Source organism: Epinephelus lanceolatus, chromosome 6 (genome assembly GCF_041903045.1).
Source record: "Epinephelus lanceolatus isolate andai-2023 chromosome 6, ASM4190304v1, whole genome shotgun sequence".
Lineage (NCBI taxonomy): Eukaryota > Metazoa > Chordata > Actinopteri > Perciformes > Serranidae > Epinephelus > Epinephelus lanceolatus.
Window position 1 is genome coordinate 38197057 of NC_135739.1, and position 27036 is coordinate 38224092.

At 41.0% G+C, this 27036-nt stretch overlaps 2 protein-coding genes across 3 annotated transcripts in view; both read left to right on the forward strand.

Moving 5' to 3' along the window:
- The first annotated feature begins 619 nt into the window (after window positions 1-619).
- naprt (nicotinate phosphoribosyltransferase) lies at window positions 620-15155 on the forward strand. The gene is made up of 13 exons (XM_033620962.2): window positions 620-1029; window positions 4007-4134; window positions 4222-4304; window positions 5360-5490; window positions 5997-6112; window positions 6754-6950; window positions 9177-9317; window positions 9428-9512; window positions 9597-9677; window positions 9768-9870; window positions 13537-13694; window positions 14429-14536; window positions 14655-15155. The coding sequence occupies exons 1-13, from the start codon at window positions 783-785 to the stop codon at window positions 14739-14741; spliced, it is 1665 nt and encodes a 554-aa protein (XP_033476853.2). The 5' UTR covers window positions 620-782; the 3' UTR covers window positions 14742-15155.
- Window positions 15156-16578: 1423 nt separating this feature from the next.
- LOC117253479 (1-phosphatidylinositol 4,5-bisphosphate phosphodiesterase gamma-1-like) overlaps window positions 16579-27036 on the forward strand; it is a 42891-nt gene continuing 32433 nt past the window's right edge. Inside the window, exon 1 of one of the 2 annotated variants that reach the window (XM_033620961.2) lies at window positions 16579-18526. Coding sequence is in view for 1 of the 2 variants with exons in the window: in XM_033620960.2 (XP_033476851.1) it covers window positions 21670-21940 (271 nt within the window). In the remaining variant the exon portion in view is untranslated. Of the gene's footprint in view, window positions 18527-20633; window positions 21941-27036 lie in introns of those variants that run through there. The other variant, XM_033620960.2, reaches the window with a different exon arrangement.

Sequence of the window (27036 nt, forward strand, 5' to 3'; positions counted from 1 at the left end):
TATCTTGTTTGCTTTTTTTATACTGTAATATTCCTGATATGAAAAAAAATGTTTTAGCTGAAATTGTCACTGAAGATTTTTATACCAATTCCCTGAAGGTAACAAAGTACATTTACTCAAGTATGGCACTTTGTAATTTTAATACATTTATATTAATTCCATTTTGTGCTGTTTTGCACTTTAACACTACAACATGATGGAGTCACTTTGCAGATGAGTTCCAACTTTAAAATGCATCTATCTACAATTCAGCACTATCTGTGTGGAGTGCTTTTGCTTTTGATACTTTATACTTGTGTACATTTTTTTCCAAGCTGTTTGTACATTTTGACTGCAGGATTTATATTCTTAACATTGTACTCAGTGAAAGTTTTGAATCCTCTCTCCATTCTGTCAGAACATTACAAGCCAACATGAACAACCGTACCTGGAAAAGGTATTTATCATAAAGTTAATCTAAATTATAAATCTAAATTGAGTCACACCAATCTGTTCTGTAAAGGCACACGACCTAAACGGGATTCTTTTTTGTTTGTTTTGCTTCCTTTGAACACGTGATGGTCATAAAACGCTCAGTCAAAAAAGACATTGAATTATAAACAGCAAACCATCTAAAACTGGAACTGTAGCATAGGTTTCCATCAAACCTCTCCCTGCCTTCAGGATAACTACCTCTGTGCTCTGTTCCTGCCTCAGCAAGTGAAGTAGTCAGTGGGGCTTTGGAGAACTCCATGTCCCAGAGATCCCAGCATTAGTGACCCGGGAACCAGGACTTGAATAACATGGCAGCGCCGTCCAGCAACACATGCGGGGTTATGGAGCAGTCTATCCGGGAGCGGGTTCCCCCGCTGCTCACGGACCTGTACCAGTTCACCATGGCGTACGCGTACTGGCGGGCCGGGCGGCACCAGGAGCCCGCCGTGTTCGAGCTCTTCTTCAGGGACAATCCGTTCGGCGGCGGCTTCTCGCTGTTCGCCGGGCTGCACGACTGTCTGCTGTTCATGCGCAGCTTTCGTTTCACAGACGAAGGTGAGCAAGTCAATCTTGACTTTACTACCTAAGTATTACGATTTAAAAAACAGCAATTTAAGCTGTCAAAGCTAACAAAGTGACAGAGTTATTCCCCCCATCAGATAAGCAAGTCATTGGTTTCCTGCAAACTTATTTTACGCAAACCGCTGTGGTTGCGCAATACTCCGCTGTGCGACCCCGAGGGTGTCAGTGATAGCCTAGTTGGTGAATGCCGGTGGAGTGTTTCACTGAACTTTGACGTTTAGCTCTGAACTTCAGCACACAACCTGTAATCTCTTCGTGCTGAAAGGATCAGCGCATGAAGCAACACACTGCATACCAAGAAAGTTTACTGAAACACTGCTTGTTCTCTTGTTACTGCAGGATATTATTTGCTTTTGGCTCAAGCTTATCCAGATGCAATCTAAAGCCAGAAGGGGTGTAAAGTCATTGAAACTAGTTCCACATAAATTAACTCAACTCAACTCAACTTTATTTATTTATAAAGCGCTTTAAAACAACCACAGCTGAAACAAAGTGTTCTACATAGGTCATAAAAACAACAAAACAGCGAGATAATAAAAAAGCAGTTAAAACAAAAAACAATAAGTTTAAGTTTATTTACTTTATTAATCCCCCTGAGGAGAAATTCAATGTTTTCATTCTTGCTTGTCAATTACACACAGGTCCGAAAGACACACACAAAAACAGCAACAAATAAATACAAACAGAACGAGGTCTCATGCTGGGTTAAAAGCCAGTGAGTAAAAGTGGGTTTTAAGGTTGGTTTTAAAAACAGACAGTGAGGAGGCCTGTCTGATGTGCAAGGGTAGATTATTCCACATTTTTGGAGCAACAACGGAGAATGCACGGTCTCCTCTAAGCGTTAGCTTGGACCCCGGTGCCTCAAGGAGCAGCTGATCAGCTGACCTGAGGCAGAGAGGCAGGGCGGGGCGAGGCCATTTAAAGATTTAAAAACAAATAAAAGGATTTTAAAATGAACTCTAAAGTGCACAGGCAGCCAGTGGAGGGAGGCCAGGATGGGTGTAATGTGCTCTCTCATTTGTACTCCAGTTAGCAGACGAACGGCAGCGTTCTGGACTAACTGGAGACGTGCAAGGGAGGACTGGCTAACTCCAAAATAAAGTGCATTGCAGTAATCCAGCCAAGACATGATGAAGGCATGGATTACTGTTTTAAAGTGCTGATGTGCAAGAAGGCTTTACCTTTGCAAGCTGCCTGAGGTGAAAGAAACTCGACTTTACTACTGCACTAATTTGGCAGTCCAATTTAAAATCACTGTCCATCTTAAAACCCAAGTTAGTAACAGTAGACTTCGCATAAACTGCCAAAGGACCCAGATCAACAGGGGAGCAAACACAGGAGCCGCTGGGGCCAAACACCATCACCTGTTTTTTTTCCATTAAAATGTAAAAAGTTTTAAAATGCTACTTACACACTGATGCGTCAGTATTCAGTGGTAGAATGTAACCAAGCACATTTACTCAACTACTGTACTAACCGGTAAGTACATACGTTTATGCTACTTTATACTTCTAGACCAGGGGTGTCAAACTCATTTTAGTTCAGGGGCCACTTACAGCCCAATTTGATCTCAAGTGGGCCAGACCACGCAAATCACCACGTAATAACCTATAAGTATCAACCCCTTCAGATTTATCTTTCATTTTGAAAATGTTAATCCATTAACCAAACAAAAAAATATAATTATAATTATGTGCTGTATTCTGGTCAGAGTAGCAAAGTTTCTAAGGCAGTATTTCACATGAAGTCTGCTCACTGTCTAAATTGCTTCTGAAACCCCTCAGCCTTCACATGTGCATCAACATGGCAGCAAAGTCATCTGGAGGGCCAGCTTGTTCCCTTTGGCAGGCTGGTTCTGGCCCCAGTCCATATGTTGACACCCCTGTTCTTGACAGATTAGACAGTCTACTTCTAGACTTCTAGATTTATAATTTAAAAATATAGATTTGAATGTGTACGTGGTTGTGAGACTGATGTGATGAGCTTATGTGTCTGTGTGTGTTGGTGCATGTGTACACATTTATATGCTGCCAACCAGACTGCTCCAACAAAGTTTCGTTGTATAACACAATAACAAAAAGTATCTGTCTGTCTGTCTGTCCGTCTATCTATATATGTGTCTATCTTCTACTCCATTATATCTCAGAAGGAACTATTGTACTTTTTACTCCACTGCATTTACTTGACACTTACAGTTACTACTAGTTACTTTTTGAATTAAAAAAAATGATATGCTTATATGATATGATGCAGTACTACACAATTAATCCACCCAGAAGTACACACAGAAGTATCTAACACTGTACATAACTTCTGATACTTTAAAGTACATTCTGCTGATACTACTTTTGCAGTTTCACCTAAGTAACATTTTGAATTCAGGACTTTTACTTGTAATAGAGTATTTTTAGACTGTGATATTTATATGCTTACTTCTTCTGCAAAATTATTACTTTTGTTGCGATACTTTAAGTGCTTTTACTTAATTATGTTTTTGAACTTACACTTGTAATGGAGTATTTTTACATAACTGTATTGCTACTTTTCTTTAATATTTCTGGTGGCGTGTAGTAAAAAGTAAAATACTCAGGTAAATGAAAGTACCTAAATTGTACTTGTCTTAAAGTAATACAAGGTCAGGCCACACTTGTAATAACCACACTTACCCACGTTCAGTCTAAACTTCCTCTAAGTCACACCACTGAAGTCTGCTGGTAGCTGCAGGATTAGATTATCTTTACAGTAAGTTATTAGATTTAGCTCTATTATTGTAATTGTGTGTGTGTGTGTGTGTGTGTGTGTGTGTGTGTGTGGTGGTAAGAACATGTGAGGGCACATGGAGGGCACACATACTTGTATAAGAGCACATGTGTCGTAGGATGAAGTATGCCCTGTGTTGTAACTGACAGAGTTCCAGCTGTTGTGGTAACGTTGTGCTTTCTGGATCCAGATGTGGAGTTCCTGCGCTCTGTCCTGCCCCCAACCACCGACCCCGCCTTCTTCCAGTTCCTTCGAGGCCTGGACTGCTCCGGTGTCACGCTCCGCTCTGTCCCAGAGGGCACTGTGGTGTTTGCCAGGGTGAGCTGCAGGGTGGAAATGAAGGTCAAAGGTCAAACGTAGGGGTCAGAGGGAGTAACTTGTGATACATGTCTAACACATCTGCAGGTGCCTCTGATGGAGGTGGCAGGTCCGCTGGCTGTGGTTCAACTGCTGGAGACCAGTTTACTGTGTCTGGTCAACTATGCCAGGTAAGAACCAAAACAAAATCAAACACACTGTGGGGGTGGAAAAGGTCACAGAGGACAAGATGCACATATACACTCATGTCATTATTGAAGTCCCACATATGTGTACTGTGTGCATGTGTGTGTAATTATACAATTCAGCCATGCAGATGCACATGCTGCTCATGAGTTACTAGCAGCAAATAGGCGACTGCAAGTGCATGTGTGACTGAAACCGGCCAGCAATCTCATCAGACATTACTGTCTTTCAGAGGCCGTGGCATGCTCATTTTTTAAGCAAGCATGAAGGTAGTGGTTATTATGTGAAACAAGCCATACATCCTCTGAATGCACAGGCTCTCTAGTTTGTGGTTGTCAAGTTTTATAAAGCTGTGATTATCGTAGACATCACAGTTATTATACAGTCAGGTCAAGTAAAAAAAACTGGTCTCACTACAATGAAATAGCTTCTATTGGGGCTAACATCATCACACATCAATACAACTGGGCCCACTGAATCCACAAGAGTCTCAGCTTCCCAGTCATACCCAATTTAATCAACCCCAAGACTGTTTAAAGAATCCCACTATGCAGAGATATTCAAATACACCATTTTGTAATAGGTGAAAATAACACATTTATACTGCATGATTCATGGTTTTTGCCAAAAAAAAAGTGGGCGTGTCTTTAAAGGGGAGTCTGTACAGGGATCGTACAGTTCAAGGGACCCCCTCTGAAAATGACCATGCCAGTTTTTCCCTTGCCAAAATTTTGCCTAACTGTGGAGCGTTATTTAGCCCCCCTTTTGTTTGTCTGAATTGTCTAGTTTGTGACAAGTGATCAAAATGAGCCAGCACAGCCTCTTAAAGACAGTGTTGTTGAGAAAGCCGAGTTTGTCGGGAGATCATGCATATGTAGGATTTTTAGTATATAATTACATAAGTGTATGTATGTGCATCTTACACACACACACACATACCATACACACACACACACACACACACACACATACCATACACTGAGCTCCACCATGAGACATAAAGCAGTCTATTTCTGTTCTGTCTCCTGTCTGTGGTCAGTCTGGTGTGCAGTAATGCTGCCCGTTTCCGCCTGGCGGCCGGCCCCAGGAGAAAGCTGCTGGAGATGGGCCTCAGGAGGGCTCAGGGACCAGATGGAGGGCTCACCGCCTCACGATACACACACATTGGAGGTGAATGTTGTGTGGTCTATCAAACATTCATGTTGTGACACACAGTGTACAGCTCTTATCCACATTTGTGGTTGTATTAGCTACAAGTATCTTATCTTAACACAAATAGCCTGAGAGCCAACACAGGTGATTGGAACAGAGATGATATGTAGCAAATTATTTTTCAAAATTAACTTTATTCAGGTGTGTTGCCTCGGGCCTGAATGTGCTCTGAATTTGCCACTTGATAATTTTGGCACACACACGCTAATGAAACATTAGTAAATTACCGTGTCAATTTCAAATGTCTATCGCATTTTGTGTCTAATTATGTTCCATGTACACACATGTGAAAAGAAATGGTCACTGGGCATTAACCAAAACAGGTGAAGTCTAACCATCCTCTCCTCGCCTGTACTTCTCTCTCTCTCACTGCTGTATGTAGGGGCGTGCTCAGTGTGGGCACACTGATTGCACATGTACAGAGGCGTGGCCTTTGTTACACCCAGACTGAATCTGTCTTTCAGGTTTTGACCTCACCAGTAATGTTCAGGCTGGTTTCCTGTTTGGGGTCCCCGTCGCAGGGACCATGGCGCACTCATATGTCACTTCCTTTACCTCCCTGGAGGAGGTCAGGCCACAAGTGAGTATGTTGTTTCTGTTCCATTCATCCTTACAGGATCGCACAAAGACCATCATTATCCGAAGCACACGATAAGTTTGTGAATGGATCTCATTCATCACAGTGAAAATTTGACAATTTTTATGTCTTTATCTGTTATGTTGTTACGTAATTGTTGGAGAATGGGACAAACCAGTGCAGAGAGCTAGGTTCAGGCCCCAGCAGCAAGACTTCCTGTACAGCTGTGTGGTCCAATAAACCTAATTTACTGGCGGGAAGCCATTGAGGGATTACTTCATTGTGACTCCTAAAACTGATTGGTTAAATACAGTGCAAGTTGTGTAATATGCATACATCATTCAGTTTCATTTCAGTGATCATGTGGAAAAGAAGGGACTGCAGGCAGCATCAGTACTGCAGAATGCATATTGCTGACAGTGGAGTTAACAGTGACAAGGAATACAGTGCTGAGAAACTGCCTGATTCAGATTGGGGGGAAAAAGTGGGAACATGCTTATGTTAAGTACTGCACTTTCAGTTGGACTGTTTTTAAAACTGCACTGATGCATTCACAGACACTCTGACACCAGAGATTTTACTGCACAGATGGACACAATTCTTTCATATGTAATAATACAACCCTGTTTCAAATTTCCACTCAGACTCTTGCTGCAGTAAACGGGGACCCCAATCCAGTTGACTTAATTTCGTTGACGAAGGGCTGGTTGAGTCGTGTGTGTGAGCTTCTGGGAGCCGAGCCTGGGAAGATCCGCGAGGGCGAGCTGGCTTCTTTTTTGTCCTACGCCATCGCCTACCCCCAGAACTTCCTCCCTGTGATCGACAGCTACAGTGTTGGCTGGTAACTAGCGGTGTTACGTTTGATCAGGGCTTTTGTCGTGTGAATGATGACCAACAGTATCTCATTTTCTGTAGAATCACGATAATGTAAAAGACTCCAGTCATATAAACGCTTACATGATCCAACCGAACCCTACTTTTATGCTGTTCAGTCTTCCTGCCATTTCCCTGAAAATAGGCATATTATTTATTCACTTTCAAACTTCTTCAGTTATGTATACTGTACAGTATACTGTGTGTAAAATTACTAAGCGCATGTGCTTAATTATTGTACTTAAATACATTTTTGAGGCACTTTTTGTGACCTTTTACAGAGACAGAAGTGTGTAGTTGGGGCCGTTGTCATTTTGCGCATTTCAGAGTTTCACCATAGTGATTTTTTTCCCTCTAAATTTCTCATATGGTTTCTTTTCAAATAACTGTCCAAGGCCAAAAGAGGTCAAAGTATTCAATATTTTACCAAATAAGCAAAGATTAGAGAAAAGTCTAAAAATGTATAATAAATTATTATTATACATTATAATTATATTATTATCAGAACTTTTTCCCCTGCCATTAATCATCTCATCACCACTCAGATTTATTGGGAACCACTGGACTAAACTTTCTAACAGTGAAAAGCTGCTTTACATATTGATGCATCTGTATCAATCAGCGTTAATTTAATAATGTCATAAATTTAGATGATATTACACAAGTACTTTGATTTAAAGATCCAGTGTGTAGGATTTAGCAGGAGGTATTGGCAGAAATTGAGCATAGCGTTAGTTCAGGCAGGAAACGATGTCAAGCTCAGCTAATTGGTGGAAGGGAGTCAGCTGATAGATCACATGATTCCTCTCTATTCAGCCAATTGGCAAATCTCATTCAGGGCACCCTATTTAAACTGCTCTGGCCTGCCTACTGTTGCTGCTTCCAGTCCACTTTGCAACCTGACTCCACCCCAGCTCCTCCTTTTCATGCTGTGTCTGACTTATCAATGTCATTTCTGTCTTTCACTTCAGTTTGGTGCTTGCTCTGTTCTGTTCCTGGGGGGTCTTTGCTGCTGCTCTCCCTGCTTCAGGCTTTCCTTGAATGCACGTGGGCAGAGAGGTGTGCTCTTTCTGCCTTAGGCTTTCACTGTTTGTACATGGAAGGGCAGAAAGGTGTGCTCTCCCTATCTTCGGCTTTCCATGTAGGCACGTTAAAGGGCAGAGAGGTGTGCTCTCCCTGCCTTCTGCTCTCCACGTAGGCAGGTGAAAGGGCGGAGAGGTATGCTCTCTCCTCCTTAGGCTTTTTGCATAGGCTTAGGAAAGGCAGAGAGGCCGCAGAACAGAGCCATACCACCAAATAGAATACTGCAAATGGAAATAAAGTTTTCTTTGACAAAAATGGTCCTGACTGAAGTGGAATACAGTATTTACAGTTATGTTTCTTATAGTGTAAAATCACCTGATCGTTGTGTTTTCAGTAGCTTGGAATGATCTGTTTATATCCGCAAACCAAACACTGGTTCTGAAGAGGGCCCTTTCAGGTTTTTATGTTACCTTGAAGGCCACCATATGTTCTCTACACACTTGGAAAGGAAAGCTGTATTCAGTTGCTTGAAATCTGCAACCTCTTTGCTAGATGCCACTACATCCTACACACTGGTCCTTTAAGTAAAATTCCAAATGCAGAACTTTCAGTGACAGTGGTGTATCTTTTACAATGTGGTAGTGGTTCCTCTACTAAAGTGAACAATCAAAGTACTTCTTCCACCCCTGATGTTGCATCATTTATTTGAAAAGAAGATAATTATAACAACAGACCATGCTTAGTAATGATAATTAGTTAATAAATTTATAGATATCACATCAGTCCTCATTAGAAACAGTAGAAGTACAATGTGCTATTTTTACCAGCAGGTGTCACTAATGTGCACTGAGGTAATCGGGTTTGGAGTAATCAATCTGTCAGTGATATTATTTGGTGAAAAGCCTCAGTGCTATACTGGTAACTGCAACGATGCTCCCTGTGTTTTGTTATGTTACAGTGACAGACTGTCCTTCATCCAGGGCTGCAGCCTGCACCTAATGGATACCTTTATTACTGATTAATCTGTTGATCATGTTTCTTTTAATACAGAGCAGGAAATGTTTAAACAATGACTCGTACAGTATAATAATAGAAAATCATAATTTCTCAGAAACCAGTGTGACCTGTGTTTCATGCTCATATGATGATGTGTGTGCATGTGTGATTTCAGTAGTGGTCTGTTGAACTTCTGCGCTGTGGCCTTAGCACTGTGTGAACTGGGCTACAGGCCTGTAGGAATTCGTCTGGACAGCGGGGACCTCTGCAGGCAGTCAGTTGAAGTCCGCCGCGTCTTCAGACTCTGCAGCGAGCAGTGAGTGAGGTGCCATGCTGCATGTCTTTAAAGCCTACAGTGAGAATATATGTTGCTCCACCACAGGTCTGATTGTCTGTTGTTCTTTTTTGTGTGTTTCATCTCTACAGTTTCTCCGTCTCTGCCTTCGACTCACTGATCATTGTTGGGACCAACAACATCACAGAGCAAAGCATGGCTGAGCTCAACAAGAAGGTAGATTGTGTCTGAACATGTGAATTGTTGATGATGAACTTTTTAAAAAACTGTTCCCTGATGTTCTGTGCATTTATGTTTCAGGAGAATGAGATTGATGCAGTGGGTGTTGGAACACATCTGGTCACCTGCACACAACAACCCTCGCTGGGCTGTGTGTATAAGGTAATGTGTTAAACAAAAGGGCACCTAGCTGTCTCTCCAAATACCCTGAACTTACTTCTCCTATCATGTTTACTTTTGTATGTGTGTTAGCTGGTGGAGGTGAGGGGCAGCCCTAGGATGAAGATCAGTGAAGACCCACAGAAGAGTACTGTTCCAGGGAGGAAAGCTGTCTACAGGCTACTTGATGCTGAGGGTGAGAATCCATCTTCACTACCTCCTTTACCCCAGTTCAGACACACTTATTTCTCTCAATATATTCACCGTCTTACTGTACATTTGGCTCCTTTTTTTAAGCTGCACACATTGTCATCCCAATAGATCCTATGTCTGTAATGGGACTCATGCTCACAGGTTGTGGGTGATATGATGATATTCTATGAGATGATTGTGATAGCCATCCCTTTAATGTCTCTTGGTGTATTAGGCCATATTTTGCATTCTTGCAATTCAGTGAAGGGGACTGCTTTATGGCAGTATTCAATTTTTAATATGATCTTTGCATAGATGAGATACAGCACCTATATTTTTTCAGAAATTTATTTGTTAAAAATCATATATATCATATAATATATATCAGCGCTTGTGAAAAAAATAATGGAAACACAATAACAAAAAGCTCACTGGCTCAATGAAAAGGGTTTTTTACTGAATGGTGTCTTTTTTAGGACTTCTTAATTTGTAAATTTCAGCTCCACATTATCAGAGATGGCTCAACTTTCATCAGACTAACCCGTACTTAGGCTTAGCTTAAATGCTAACATTAGCATCATGTGCTGACAATAATTTTCTCACAATATAAGAAATGATCTAGAACTAGAATTACCAGCTCACAGTTGTATGCCTCCACACACCAGTCAAGTTGCAGTTACAGTTTACATTCATGTCTGTCCAGACTCATATGTAGCCATGACACAGACAATGCTTCAAATATGGCTTTTGCTGCAAAGAAGCTACAAATTCTAAAACATGGATGCTTCCCACACATCTTTATTCTGGCAGCACAGAAGATCTACACAATCAGCACAGTTTCAAGAACGACGCACAAGATTAGCGTCATCAATTTAGTATCTCACCAAATGTCTCCCCTTCTGTTCCTGAGTTATGACATTGAATGATGGCCAGGAAAGTGTTTTTACAGAACATTATGACATAACAGTGAAGCTGACCTTTGACCTTTTGGATTTAAAATGTCATCACTTCATCATTTTATTCTATTAGACATTTGTATGAAATTTTGTCATAATTGGTTATGGCCAAAATCATTTCTTGTGAGGTCACAGTGACACTGACCTTTGACTATCAATTCTAATTAGTTCATACTTTAGTCCAAGTGGACGGTTGTGCCAAATTTGAGGAAGTATCCTCAAAGCCTCCATGAGATATTGCATTGATGAGTCGGACACACGGTCAAGTTGATCTTGACCTTTAACCATTAAAGTTCTATCATTTTCATCATTGAAGTGGACGTTTGTGCCAAATCAAAAGAAATTCCATCAAGCCCCATTTACAATGAGACGGATGCAAGGTCACAGTGACCTTGATTTTGGCGGCCAAATTCTAATCATTGGATCTTTTAGTCCAATTGGACATTTGTGCCAAAACTGAAGAATTTCCTTCAAGGTGTTCATGAGATATCACGTTCACGATGGACAACTTGAAAACAAAATGTCTCAAGCCATGGCTATCACCATGAGGCAATGTAAAAACAACTGTTAATATCTATGGGTAAAATCAGCAGATGAGCTGTCTCACGTATATATATATATATATATATATATATATATATACAGTACAGGCCAAAAGTTTGGACACACCTTCTCATTCAATGCGTTTTCTTTATTTTCATGACTATTTACATTGTAGATTCTCACTGAAGGCATCAAAACTATGAATGAACACATGTGGAGTTATGTACTTAACAAAAAAAGGTGAAATAACTGAAAACATGTTTTATATTCTGGTTTCTTCAAAATAGCCACCCTTTGCTCTGATTACTGCTTTGCACACTCTTGGCATTCTCTCGATGAGCTTCAAAAGGTAGTCACCTGAAATGGTTTTCCAACAGTCTTGAAGGAGTTCCCAGAGGTGTTTAGCACTTGTTGGCCCCTTTGCCTTCACTCTGCGGTCCAGCTCACCCCAAACCATCTCGATTGGGTTCAGGTCCGGTGACTGTGGAGGCCAGGTCATCTGCCGCAGCACACCATCATTCTCCTTCTTGGTCAAATAGCCCTTACACAGCCTGGAGGTGTGTTTGGGGTCATTGTCCTGTTGAAAAATAAATGATCGTCCAACTAAACGCAAACCGGATGGGATGGCATGTCGCTACAGGATGCTGTGGTAGCCATGCTGGTTCAGTGTGCCTTCAGTTTTGAATAAATCCCCAACAGTGTCACCAGCAAAACACCCCCACACCATCACACCTCCATCTCCATGCTTCACAGTGGGAACCAGGCATGTGGAATCCATCCGTTCACCTTTTCTTCGTCTCACAAAGACACGGCGGTTGGAACCAAAGATCTCAAATTTGGACTCATCAGACCAAAGCACAGATTTCCACTGGTCTAATGTCCATTCCTTGTGTTTCTTGGCCCAAACAAATCTCTTCTGCTTGTTGCCTCTCCTTAGCAGTGGTTTCCTAGCAGCTATTTGACCATGAAGGCCTGATTGGCGCAGTCTCCTCTTAACAGTTGTTCTAGAGATGGGTCTGCTGCTAGAACTCTGTGTGGCATTCATCTGGTCTCTGATCTGAGCTGCTGTTAACTTGCCATTTCTGAGGCTGGTGACTCGGATGAACTTATCCTCAGAAGCAGAGGTGACTCTTGGTCTTCCTTTCCTGGGTCAGTCCTCATGTGTGCCAGTTTCGTTGTAGCACTTGATGGTTTTTGCGACTCCACTTGGGGACACATTTAAAGTTTTTGCAATTTTCCGGACTGACTGACCTTCATTTCTTAAAGTAATGATGGCCACTCGTTTTTCTTTAGTTAGCTGATTGGTTCTTGCCATAATATGAATTTTAACAGTTGTCCAATAGGGCTGTCGGCTGTGTATTAACCTGACTTCTGCACAACACAACTGATGGTCCCAACCCCATTGATAAAGCAAGAAATTCCACTAATTAACCCTGATAAGGCACACCTGTGAAATGGAAACCATTTCAGGTGACTACCTCTTGAAGCTCATCGAGAGAATGCTAAGAGTGTGCAAAGCAGTAATCAGAGCAAAGGGTGGCTATTTTGAAGAAACTAGAATATAAAACATGTTTTCAGTTATTTCACCTTTTTTTGTTAAGTACATAACTCCACATGTGTTCATTCATAGTTTTGATGCCTTCAGTGAGAATCTACAATGTAAATAGTTATGAAAATAAAGAAAACGCATTGAATGAGAAGGTGTGTCCAAACTTTTGGCCTGTACTGTATGTGTGGGTGTATATATATATATATATATATATGTATGTATGTGTATATATATATATATATATATATATATATATATATATATATATATATATATATATATATCCATATATATCCAAAGTGGATGCAATGTCTTGATTTACATTATATGAAAGCATTTTTAAAAACATTTTTAAAAACATATATATAAACATATATATATAATGTGGAGCTGAAATTTACAAGTTGAGAAGTCCTAAAAAAGACACCATTCAGTAAAAACCCCTTTTCATTGAGCCAGTGAGCTTTTTGTTATTGTGTTTCCATTATTTTTTTCACAAGCGCTGAGGCTGTAAGAATAGAAACGTTTGGTTTCCTGCTGTCTAATGAGCATTACAGCCTCACGAAGCTGCTTGTGTGGTTGTACACTTTTTCACAGCTTCCTGCTCTTCTCTCCCTTGCAGGCCATCCTTTTCTTGACCTGGTGTGTCTCTCTGTGGAGCCTCCTCCAGAGGCAGGAGCATCTCTGAGCTGTCACCCTCTGGGGTGTGATAACTCTTGTGTGTCAGTCGTTCCAGCTCAGGTCACCTGTCTACGTCTGGAAGTGTTTACCAAAGGACAGGTAAGGATGTATCGTGATTGCTCAAAGTTTCAGTAGACTTGTCACTGTTTGCTGTCGGGGTCGTTTCCTTTCCAACATTATCATATTTTTGGGTAATCATCTGAACAAAGTCTGGTGAATTCTACACCAGAAGTGGACTGGAAGTCTGTATAAAGTGTGCATTATCTCCCTTGTGGACTTGATATATTGGACAGCAGTAGACACTCTGGACTTCATAGAGAGGACACACCCATAAAGTCTGCAATTTGGATTCAGCCCCCATCTCTCCCTCCCTCTACACTTATACCATGAACCACATCTGAAAGCAGCTTGTTTCAAGATGTTGTATGGTGTTTTCAGAAAAGTATAGTGGGAAGTGCAGGAAAAATGCACATACACAGTGCTGTGTTTGGTAAAAAACAATCAAGGTGAAAGCACAAAAAGATAAATCTCCTCTGTGTGGTCCTTAAAGTACAAGAAATCACTCAGCATGCATGTTTTGTATGACATTTAGAGCAAACTGTATAAAGATTTTAATAACAAACAACATCTAAAATAACAATAAATCACAGATATTACAATAATAGCACTGACATCTATTGTACTGCTGTACAAACTATGAGGAATCATACTTAATGAAAACACAGATGTGTTCCTTCAGAAAGCACTGAAGACAATGATGAAACATGACAATATTGCAGGACTCCACTGTGTAGGAGTGAAGTCTTTATGAATGTGTCTCCCACTTTTTCTAGGTCACACACCCTCTGTGCAGCGCTGCAGAAACTAGAGCAAAGGTCCAGAGCTCCCTCCAGACTCTGCACCCTCGACACAAGAGGCTGCAGGAGCCAGACTCTTACACAGTGAGCTACACACACAATCAAATCTGCACAAGATACATAAATACAGAAAAAGTTCTCAGACACAGAAGCCAAATCTCAAGAACTACACTGTCTTTTCTTTGTCGTTCTCTCCCACCAGGTGGCGCTATCAGAGAAACTTCATAATCTGGTCACAGAGATTGGAAAAGGAAGCTCTAATAACAGCAACTTTCTTTTAGCCAACTAAATATGATCCTGGAAAACTGTTCTATTTTTATGTGTTTGTATTGACACTCTTTTCCAAAGTGCCTCACAGTGAAAGAAGTGCGTATGTTTGTAGAGCCTTTTACTAATGAAGCCTTACAGTGCTAATGCCATACTCTCCAAATACAGGAATACACTAAGGGGTTGTGTCTGGTGCCATTCAAAGCTGATGTCCATAAAACAGGGTTAAAATGAACAGAACTTGACTTTGTACTTTGAAAAGCACAGCGGGGACAGAGGGAAGCAAATGAAAAGGCAGCATCTGTCTAACTTGATGGACCTTTTTTTGCTGGAAATTGGTGGATAATGTAACAGTCAAACACAGTCAGTCACACTTTCCATGTTGAAAGATCCATGTGGACTTGGAAATAAGCTATTAAACGGCTCTTTGACCTTTCCTCCCTCTCTTTTCTTGGTTTAGATTACTTCTCTTAGATTGGACAATAGGTGATTTGATACAAAATGTAACACTAGACATAGTTAAAACTGGGTCTGTAATGTTTTCAATAGCTGTAAAAGGTTTATTTACATTAGTAATGAGTAGAAATGTCTTGACCTCAGAAACAGTAGTGTACAAAATAAAATGAAATCTTAACTCTAGATCCACTTAATAGCTTTTTCATTAATTTTACCACAGGAAAAAAGGTAGCAAGTAGACCTTGAGTCAAGATGTGTTGCCATACATCAGTATTGTCTGAATCTTGGGTTATGGTTAGGGTTACTAAAGAAACTACAGATTGACTCTTTGGTTTATATGTTAACATGAAGTAATAATTAACGGACACAGTATGCATCCCAAATGTGCAGTATTTGTCTTCTGTCTTTAATTTTCCAGACTCATCTTAATTTTTTTTATTTTCGCTGTCATGTCAAAATGTCTTAAAGCTGAATCAATCAGCAAAATAAGCTCTGATGAACTTACGGCGCACTCCTTGACCAGCAGCAAACGGCAGACAGACACAGTTAGAGACTGAGTAGTCTCTATATACAGACACATTCAGTGAATGTAGAGTCTGAAGGCAAACCCTGGAGATCTTGCCTCCGGAAGAAGAGCCCTGGTTTCCGGTTGTAGGCTGTTTGTAGTCCGCGTGATATTGACCGATCACGTTTGAGCCAGCTGCAGTTGTTGCCAGGTTAAACGGTCCGTGCAGTGAACTAACGAGGCGGAACATAATTGGCGTCACTGCAAACTCTGAATCCATCACAATGTTTCAGCATATTTACTTATATATAAACGGAAGTCGGAAATGGAAATTCGCCTCCTCCGCCCAAATCAAACCGGAATGCCAAAAAATCGGGGGTCTGCCCCCAGATGCTGTATTGCCGTCTGCCGGAAGTCAGACGCTGAATACAGCCGATGGGTTCCGAGAATGGAGACTGACTAACATAGTGGAGCACTTAGCAGCTAAAGAGTCAGATATTTTTCTCAGGAGCTGGTGGAGACCAAACTAAGAGCTAAAAGAGAGTCAATATTGGACCTGTATTCTTCAGGTTGACACAAAGACAGCTCTGATGGGATGTTAATATGGATCTGTGTTTGTCAGGGCATGTAAATAGTAAGTTGTATGCTAACACAAGAGACAGAACAACAGAATAGGTCAACACACATGTATGTGTTTTTCAGCTTGTTTGGGGTTTTTTGCCTCCTAGCAGGGGTGTGGTGCTGCTGCCACTCTGACACGTTTTTGCGTTAAGTGAGAAAATGGAATACTTCTGCATTTGACAGTTGAAACTCATCGTAATTTTTTAAGTGCTTGAAAATATATAATCATCACCAAAGTACGGAGTCCCTACAGTTTTATCTTGTGCCCACAGGTTAATTATCTGGTTTGAACAAGGTAATTATCTTGTGAGTACAAGTTACCATCTATAAAAAAGTAGCAAGTAGACCTCGTTATCTTGTAAGCTGTTATCTTGTTTGCACAGGATAAGTGGAGAAATTGAATGGTCAGAGTTATGTTGACATTTAAGATGTGTTGATTGATTTACAATATTAACTCGTGCATTTAGTGACATGCAAGAAAACATTCCATTTTAAAAGTTGCAGGTAGCTGCTGGCAGCACAGTGAATTATGCTTTTTTTCTATAGCTAGCTAACTATTAAACAAGTCAGCAAAACATCCTTTAATTTTATAGTTACAACGTACTAATGTAGGTACCTGCTACTGTGGGATCAGTGGTTAAATTACCTTTGAAATGAGCCACAAGTTAAAGGAACAGTGTGTAAGATTTAGGAGGATTTAGTGACATCTAGTGTTGAGAATTGCAGATTGCAACCAGCTAAAATATCTCCCTTTCAGAATTCCTTCAGTGTTCTTTGTTCAGGAGGCTTTTACCAAGAGCCAACTTATCAGCAGAGGTCTCTTCCTCTCCAAAACAAACTGACCAGCTAATTAAAACTGGTAGAAAATACTGAAAAGAGCAGTTTCACATTACAAATCAGTGTTTCTCCGACGCTGTTTGGCATGTCTAAAATGGGCGGCTTAGCCACCACATGCTATATGTGCGTACTTTTTTTTCTGATCCAGACATTCAGGAGGTTTTACATGTTTACATGTAGGTGAATTCCACAGAGGTCTCTTCTTCTCCAAAGCAAATGGTCCTGGTGATCAAATCCGGCAAAAATACTGAATAAAGCAGTTTCACATTACAAATTAGTGTTTTTCCAACACTGCTCATTGCAGATGGGCTTTTAACAACAGCAGCCGATGTGAAAACACGAATGGCCCCATCTGGAGCCAGTGTTTAGTGTGTCCATTGTGGGCTACTATAGAGACATGGCAGTGAACATGGAGTTCTTCATAAACGAGGACCCACTCCCTATGTAGATATAGACGGCTCATTCTAATCTAATATAACAAAAACAAAATGATTCTTATTTTCAGGTGATTATACACTAAAAAATATATACTTATTATGTTGTGTTCCATTCCTGCTAATATATGCACCAAAATCCTACACACTGGACCTTTAACAATGCACACGCATCCTTGGTGCATTGCAATACTTAAACAAATAGCACTGCACCCTGGCCCTGCCTCCAGTTGGTCAATATGTTTTTTTGTTTTGTTTGTTTTTCAGGTGTAGTTTACAGCTGGTGCTCGTATAAAATTGAAATTGTAATATATTGCGGGGATAAAAATCTAACTCACTGCAGCAGACAGATTATTATGCAGGCTGCCCAAAAGCAATCATTTTCACCAGGATTGCTCTACTTTTCTTCAAACGACAAAAAAAATCGGCCTTAAAAACAGCATAACTTCTACAGATGGTGTATTTGAATAAGTACCATGCTATCAACTTATTGCTCACGTCACAACCTGTTCCAAGAGCATTTCTTTGTCATTTAAAACTTGTTTGCAGTTAATTTGCAGGGTATATTTTGATTTTTAGGCAACTGCAGTAGACAAAACATCCTGATCGTGTGCAATTGTCCTGTGTGTGATATTTACTTTAGTCCTGTTTGTGTTTGACTTAGTTTGAACTCTGGCTCAGTGGTGTTCAATGATTGACTGAAAAGTTACTCCTCTTCATTCTCTCTCCACTCTCTGTCATGAAAACTCTTTTCTACAAATCTCTCCACCCTCTCTTCCTTCCAGCTCCGGGACATATGAGAAGTGTTTCCTTGAATTCTGATTGGCTGCCTGCTGTCCGGTGGAAGTAGTCATGTAGATACACCCAGCACACATATGGAGCTGATTAGACATGGAGAAGCTGTGATGTCATCCACGACTGCCTCATCTCACTGAGGTGGACAACACACTGAGGGTGAATCTCACACAGTTCACACTCAGAGGCATCAGATGATGTTTTCTGCTCAGGCACATCAATAAAGTTTCATTTATTAGGAGACACACTGTAACTGATATTCATCATCTGTGTTGGACGGAGTACTCCAAAGTTTTACTTGAGTGAAAGTAGCAGTAACAACAGGTAAACATATTCAGTCACAAGAAAATGTCTTGCTTTCCGGTATTTTACTTAAAAGTACAATTATAGATGTATTATTGGCAGAATTTATTTATCAAAAAGTACAAAAATACTTATTATGGCCCCTTATAAAGAGTTGTCTTACAGTGGCAGACTCAGGCTGGTATGTCTGAGGGGCAGGGCGATAAATAATAAAACAGCTCCAGTCTCCTGCAGTGGGGCACCAACATGGAGATAGTTTTCCAGCATGTAGAGAAGGCTATCACTGTGTCAGGCCCACCGGTGGTTCACAGTTAACATGTAAGCAGCATTTTGATGCTGTAGCTGGTGGAGGTGAAGCTAAGCATAACAACAGAAGGTAATTTATCAATTTTATTCACATCTGCAAAGTGACCTAGCTGTCAAAATAAATGTAGTGGAGTAAAAGGGACATTATTTATGATAAAAATAAAAGGGGCAAATAATAATTGATTATCATCTATCACAACAGATAGTGTGTAGACTAAACTGTCTGAAAATCATAACGAAGGACGCCCATGACAATTTCCCAAAGCACAAAACATATCAAATTCACAATGATACTAAAGTGATCAACTCTATTTTAACAATATCTTTTAATGGACTTTTTGCTGGATAATGACAAAAATGATTATCAGTTAAATTTTTCATCCATTAACTAATTAAGTAACGGTTTTGGTACCACAATATTTCCCTCTTACAGTTAGTGGTGTAGAAGTATAAAGTAGTTTCCAGGTTTAGTGAGAATTTAATGGCATGTAGCAGTGAGGTTGCAGAACTGAAACTTCACTCATGTGCTAAGTGTGTGGGAGAACTACCGCGGCCGATGCAAAAATGAGAAATATCCTTATGTACAGTCAGTGTCTGAGATGTCCATTCTGGGCTACGGTAGAAACAACGTGGCAGACTCAGTGGGAGAGGACTTGCTCCCTATGTAGAAATAAACAGCTCATTCTGAGACAACAAAAACATAATTCTTATTTCAAGGTGACTGTAAACTAATAAAAATGAATGATGAATATTTTTATACCTATTCTGCCAATAGTTCACCTTAAATCCTACACTCTGGACCTTTAAAATGCAAATATGCAAGTAAAGTACAACATAAAATTTCTACTTAAGCACAATCCTTGATTATACATGGCTAGTTACCTACTGTATCTCACCAGTCAAGACTTAAATTATTTTTAAATGATTATGTGGCAATATTCATGGAGACATTTCCTTCTCAGTGAAGTTAATAATTGAAAACTGTCTTCCTTAAGATTAATCTGTTACATTTGTAAGAGATTCACAAATTTGATAACAGATTTATGTAGGCTATTTATTAGTGTATTCTGGAATTATTGATACATTTGAAAAATATGTCATTTTTAAAAATATATTTCTTTTTCAGCTTCACTTTTTATTTTTTAGGACAAGTCATTGAGCTTTCTATTGTTTTTGTCAGTTTTTATTCAGTAGTTAACATTGTTTTATTATCTTTAATGTAAAAATATATCAAAAAATACGTTTGTTCGTGACTTTGTACACAGCAGTTTCACAAAAATGTCACTGTTGAGTTTAGTGTTTTTTAAAACGTATAATAATAATAATAATAATAATAATAATAATAATAATAATAGAATTATCTATTTATGTCTAACCTAACACAAAAAGGAAATCATGGTAGAAAAATCTGCCAACACTTAAACACTAAAGTGTGTTTGAAGTGTAAATGATTTGTTGCTGCAGCTGATTACTGTCTGACATGTTGTGACCTTTGTCGTTTGAACCCCACTTGACCTCTTGACCCCTCTCATCAGCCGCACAGTAGGCGTTTCCTCTCCTTCCAGCGTAGCTGCAGATCTCCTGGAGACCCGCGGAGGTCGCTCTGCTCTCTGCCTCCTCGCCTTCTCTGGCTCTCCGCTACCACTCTCCTTCCACTCCCCTCCCCTCATCCTCCCTCAGATATACTACAGCACAGAGGGAAAAAAATCTGATCAAGCTTTTCCGGTCTGCTAGCCCTAATTTCCTCTCAAGACCTCTGGCGTTGGCAGAGCCGAGCAGAGAGGGAGAGATCCTAGTCGAGGAACAGCGAGGAGAAACCGGGACAATTAGCGCGTCGCACCACAACCCCGCACGCCTCTGTACGGTTACTCCTGCGTAGGATAATGCACCATGTCCTCGGTGTAATGTGCCCGGGAAGGAGGAGTGTGTGAGGGGAGAGCAGAATGGTTCGGCGGATGGGAGCACGGCCGCTCCGTGCTCTCCCATCCGCGCGTCTCTCCGTCTCCGTGAAGCCGCCACATCGCGTCCGCCGATGCCCGTCCTCCTCTCCGCCGCCCAGCTGCACTCACTATTTGTCCGTCTCGTCATTACATAACTCGGCGTCTTTGTCGCTCGCACTGAATTAATTTTCCTAAAAGCCAGGAGTGGGATAGACACATCGTGTTTGCCGCCCCAGCAGCAGGAGCAGCAAGCGGCAGCAGCAGGCGGCGACGCGGCGGCGGCTCCCCGAGCTGGATTTAAAGCCGGACTGTGCTGCCTTTACTGTCGTAGACTGAAGGACCAGCAGGAGGACACATAAAGGGTGGAAACCTGAGTACAGCGGTGATGCGAGCTCACTCCGAGAGGATTTCACTGGTGTTCTGCCAGAAGCATCTGGAAAGGATAACACAGGGATACACTCCCCCTCCAGAGGACCAGAGGGTAATTCACATCTCAGACATTTCAGTGTTTCAGCTCTGAGTGTCTTTCAGCTAAAACCCTAATGTGAAGTTGGTTTAATCACACTGACACTTAAAACCTCTGCCTGCTCCGAGCAGCACAATTTAGGTTCATAAGATTCCCTCTTGGCACCAGTGGTTTGGACATGTTGGACAACTGGTGCACCCAGTAAGGGATTAAAGGACAAGCATCCTCACCAGACACCAGTACAGATTAGTAATCCTACAAGGTTCCCTCGTAGCTATGCAGTGAAGATGTGTGCAGCCAGGTTCAGTGGCTGCCTCAATGGCTGTGCCGATGAGGCCGCTGGTGGAGCCGCGGGGGCTGCTGGTCCGGTCACGGCCTCCAGGATGCTGGACTGGACAGAGGCCGGTCCCCGCATCCTCCACAGCCTGGAGATGGGGACGGTGATGACCATCTTCTACCAGAAGAAGTCCCAGAGGCCCGAGAGGAGAACCTTCCAGATAAGGCAGGACACACGGCAGATAGTGTGGAGCAGAAACCCTGACAAAATTGAAGGAGAGGGTGAGTGTTGATACAAAAGCATGGATGGATTACTGAGTGGGCCCACTGGGCACATCATCTGTCATGTTATTAACTACAGTACATACATGACATCCCTGATGTGTCTCGGTCACGTGCAGTGTATACACTTGTTTTTCCCTCTTCACATCACGTACATTGTGAGCCAGTCACAGATTCTGTATCAGAAGATGCTGGAATGTCAGCTGAGGCAGAAGCATCTTAGAACATGCTGACAAATACAGAACAGAACACCAGGGACAGTTTCTTCTTCTGCGTGTACAGCTTTTAAAGCGGTGGTTCCCAACCTTTTGTCTCAACGCAGTCCTGACTGGTCATTATGGGTTGGTGTAACCACATTCTTTCATTTGAATGATTTTTTTTTTAGGCCTGGAGATCTATAAGTATTTTTCAGTGTTTCACAAGGGAAAAAAGCAAATATCAGAGAAAACTCTCAGAGGTATCTGGTGACTTCAGGTTGGGAACCACTGTATTTAAGTGTCAGATAACCTAAGTTAACCTAACAGACACGTTTTCTCACTACGCCAAAGGTTTCAGTTTCACGTGCTGAGATTTTAAGTTTTAAAAGTTCTAAAATGTTAGCGATGTTAAGATATTCATCCTTAAACCTTCCCAGAAAAATAGAGGTAAATGGAATTTTGTTTGCGGTGTTGACAGGATTAATAAATTACATCAAGAAAAAGTAAACAGCACTATCTCTTAGTAGAAGCAGTCTTCTGGTGCCTTAAGATATCCACTGACCTTAATAATAACAACAGTTTTTCATTGGGACTATGTCTTCATTAGAAAATAGTTCCAATAAATGTGGAAGCAGACATTTCAGAGGTTTCGAACTCAAAATATCAATGCGTAAAATTAAAGTCATCTGCATTGCTAAACAGCATTAGGAGTCAGAGAGAAAATAATGTATTTTTGTCCTTTTGCTGAACTGATCCTTTAAAACATGCACACATGGGCTGAATATTGAACCTTTCACTACCGGGCCCCGAGTATCAAAACTGTGAAGTATCAAAAGTTGGCAGTGAAAATCTTGTCAGAGTTGTAATCTTGTCCCAGATCTTTGCTGCAAGAGTTTTAGACAACACTTAAAGGGGTAGTTTGCTAATTTTCAACCAGCTTTGTATCACAACAATGTGACAAGTATGTGTAAATGAACCAGTGCCTAGATCTTCCTGCTCATCTCTCAGCGAAACTCCGCTGGAGTTTTGCTGGCTCTCGGACTGTTGTTCAAACTACAGGCTGTACCTTGCGTTTTCATACTGCCCTTCACCCATGTATGCCCCCACAGACACAGAGTGTAGAAGTGGATCAAGAGACAGACCCGCCCCTCTTTCTTTTTCTCTCTCTCTCTCTCTCTCTCTCTCTCTCTCTCTCTCTCTCTCTCTCTCAAACTCAGACTAAACTCTGATCAAGCGATAAAACTAAGCAGTGCTGATCAAATATAAACCATGACTCTGTTACTGCACTGCCTATTTCATGCCTGAGACACATATTTTAGTGCCCTGTTTAGCTGTAATAGCGAGAGTTTGTGAACAGGTAGTGAGCGCCATACTGCTGAAAAAACTGACATCAAACAGTAAAACTAAGCAGCGCTGATCAAATATGAACCAAGACTCTGTTACTGTGTTGCCTATTTCTCACCTCAAATGTTTTTAGAAACATGTTTTAGCTTACCGTTTAACTGTAATACAGGATTGTTTGTTACCAGCTGGGTGCCATAATGTTAAACGGGCAAGTTTGCGTTACTACACCAACCAGTGGGAGTGTTTATTGGTCTGGTGCGGCGCTGTGCATTCTGGTAGTTGTAGGTTTACTACTTCTTGGGCAAACGCAAATGCCACATTCCCTTTTCCTTGTTTTCTCTGGTCATATAGCACCAATGTCAAAAGTATTTGTCTTTCTTCTGCATAGACAGCCCAGTTTTATGAACAGACTATCTGTCCAATTATGAAGTACTTCTGTAACAATTGAGAACTTCAGTTATTAAATGAAAGACAAAAACATTTTCTGGAAAAACCTGGTTGAATTTTTCAAAGTTGGAAAAAGTAAAGGAATCTGAGACTATGACATGTGGCTGAAAGCTGCAGAAAAGAGTTATTAAGTGGACCTTGATTCAAGGCTGTTTTGTCAAAATGCTGTTTCCAAGGTCAAGAATTAACTTGACTTAAAAAGATATAATTTTGGGGCTGAAACTCGGGTATCATCAGCATTAGTTTTGAAAAAATGTACGTGACCGATTAGAGAAGGAAAAAACCTCAGTGCCTAAAACCAAAACTTAGTGTTTTTATAGTTTTGCGCAACTAACCAACTTGCAGCTGAGGAGCTGTCATGGCCGCCTCAGTGGACAGAAGCATCACGACCCTGTGACCTCTGCTTCCTCCATATCGGCCTGCCAGTAACTCTCCAGACAGAGTAGCATGCTGCTGCCACATGGATCCTGAGTCCAGCCCCGAGCTTCCTGTCTGTCTGCCTGACACGCCACACGCCGCCTGACTGACTGACTGTATGACTGACTGACTGGCGGTGGGCTGAGGTGGCAGTGGCAGCCTGCTGGAGTGGAGTCAAGTGGCAGTGGTATACTTAAAGCGGCAGGCTGTTGTGCAGTTGAATTGGCCTGTTGGAGCACTGTTCTGCCTGTCTGGGTGTGGAGGCTATTGTCTGCGCCCTGGATTTTGTGGCCTGGGGGAGGATTTGTTACAGTGTCTGTTAGCACCGAGAAAACTTATGGCATTCACAATTGGCATGATAGAGTTTCCTTCTGTCTGCCATGTGTTATTGTAACGCTCAGACTTTATTCTAGCACCCTGTAAAAAGAAAAGAAAGAAGACTCTTCCCCTATGAGATAGGAATAGGTTACTGCTGTTTTGACATCATCTTGCTGAGGATGATCTTTTGCTGTAACTTAAGAAAATATAAAAATAGAAGAAACCATCTTCACCAATTGGGCAACATCTACATCAAAAACAAACAAAACACAAACAAATACAGCAGCACTGCAAGTCGAATGAAACAACTGAGTTGAAAGACAAAGAAGTTTCCTGGGGACACTAAAAACTGAAGAGCACGCCTGAACTCATGAGTTGGTGCCAGTTTTAAGATGAACTACATCGCCTTTATCTAATGCAAAGTCATTAACTGTGCATAATTCATTAGTTTATTTTAAATGGATGCTAAGAATCAGTAAAAGTCAAACATGTGTATAAAAAATATCTGCAGTAATATCTGCAGTACATCAAACAACCCAAATTTTTAAATTAAAATAAACATAACCTTTAACCCATATACCAACAAAATGGACACAAAGTCAACTTCAGTAACGCCATGAGCCACAAATCATGGCAACAACAATGTGCGGCACGCTTTTATATTTGCAGCATTTTCATTTATTTGCAGTGCATTTTTGTATGCTAAGGCATGTTTATGTTTTAGCAGCATGTCTTTGTATTTGTGGATCGTTTATTTATTTGCAACACGTTTCGTATTTGAAGCACGTTTTTATATTTGCAGTGTTTTTTTGTATTCTTAACATTTTTTTGCATTTGAAGCATGTTTTTGGATTTGTGGTGCATTTTTGTATATGAGTGTGTTTTTTGTATTTGCAGCGTGATTTTGTATTTGAGAGCATTTTTGTATTTACAGAGCAAATTTGTTTTTCTTTGCGCCGTGCTGCTTTATTTGCAGCATGTGTCTTCATCAGCAGCGCATTTCTGTTGTAGTGCGTTTTTGTATTTGCAGTGTAATTTTGTATTTGAAAGGGTTCTTGTATTTGCAGCAAATACCTGAATTTGCAGCATGTTTTTGTATTTGCAGTGCGTTTTTGTATTGTATTGTTTCTGAATGTGATGTCCAATTAAGGAAGATGTTTTCTTCATTTGCTAGTATTTTATCTACTTGCATGTGTTACAGTGTGCTGCGCTCTCAGGGCTTCCGCAGTTTTCTTTTCCATCTCCAGTAACCCCATCCCCCCCTCGTCATTCTACGAAAGCTCAGAGATTAATGGCAGCTGCACACATGTAGGTGTTGTTTCTGCTCGGGGAGCCTTGCCAATTATTTATCTATAATCATAAACCACATAAACAGCGCCTTCACTAATCCAAGGGACACCAACTACCAGTCTGAGCTTGCATGAAACCACGATGAACATCTCCACCGCTCAATCAGGCCAAATCTCCTGATCCCAGCATGGTGAAAGCACTGCTTTCATACGAACAAATACACATTTTCATAACCCACAAACGGCCCTTTACGAACGACCTCCCTCTGGACAAACCACCAGTACATTCCAGGAACTCAGTAGGTCTCTCCTTCACTTTATCTCCCACAGCTCTATCTCTCAGCTACCCACTTTTCTTCCCTCCTCCTTTCTCTATTTTCCTCCTCCAGCTGTCCTCTCCCAGTTTCCTTCCCCCACACTCCCACCTAAACACCCTTCTCATTTTCAAGATTTTCTCTGACCTCCCATTTCACTTTCTCGCTCTAGTTTCTTTCACTTTCATTCTAAATGTTAAGGTCATTCATTTTGTTCTCAGACATCTCACTCATATTTATCTGTCCCCTCACTCTGTCTCCTCTCACCTCCCCCTTCTGTCCTGCTTTTCCTTCCTTTGTTTTTGTTGCCTCGTACTTTTTTTTTCTACTGTTTGCTTTAAAATAAAGTTTCTCCCTCAGCTTTGCTGTTTTTCTTTGAGATGAGCGCTTTGGCAAACAGTGGAGGTATTAAATCCTGAGGCACAGGAAGTGCAGGGTTATCAGGGAGTGTCTCGCTTCCCGACTGGCTGGCTGCAGGAAAACAAAAGGTCCAGCATCTTCTGCAGGAAGCTGAGACATGGACCACAAACGAGGCGTTGGTTTGGTGATTTGCACCAATAGGAAATGATCTAAAGCGTGATTAGGACTGTATCAGTGTGTTTGCAACTTTAAGCAAATGCACTGATGCGGTCCTGTAAAGAATCACGCAAAAACTTCTTTTGGATGCAGATTCCTTTTGCCAAAATTTGCAGCCACCTTTGAGTTGACACTAATCCAATTAAGATTGTTACTTATTCAGAAAGTTTGAATTTAGTAAGTTTATTGAAAGG

Coding starts and splice junctions, on each gene's coding strand:
- naprt (XM_033620962.2), top strand. CDS start 783: ATGGCAGCGCCGTCCAGCAACACATGCGGGGTTATGGAGCAGTCTATC. Junction 9,318..9,427: donor TTCAGACTCTGCAGCGAGCA/GTGAGTGAGGTG, acceptor TCATCTCTACAG/TTTCTCCGTCTCTGCCTTCG. Junction 9,513..9,596: donor TGGCTGAGCTCAACAAGAAG/GTAGATTGTGTC, acceptor TTTATGTTTCAG/GAGAATGAGATTGATGCAGT.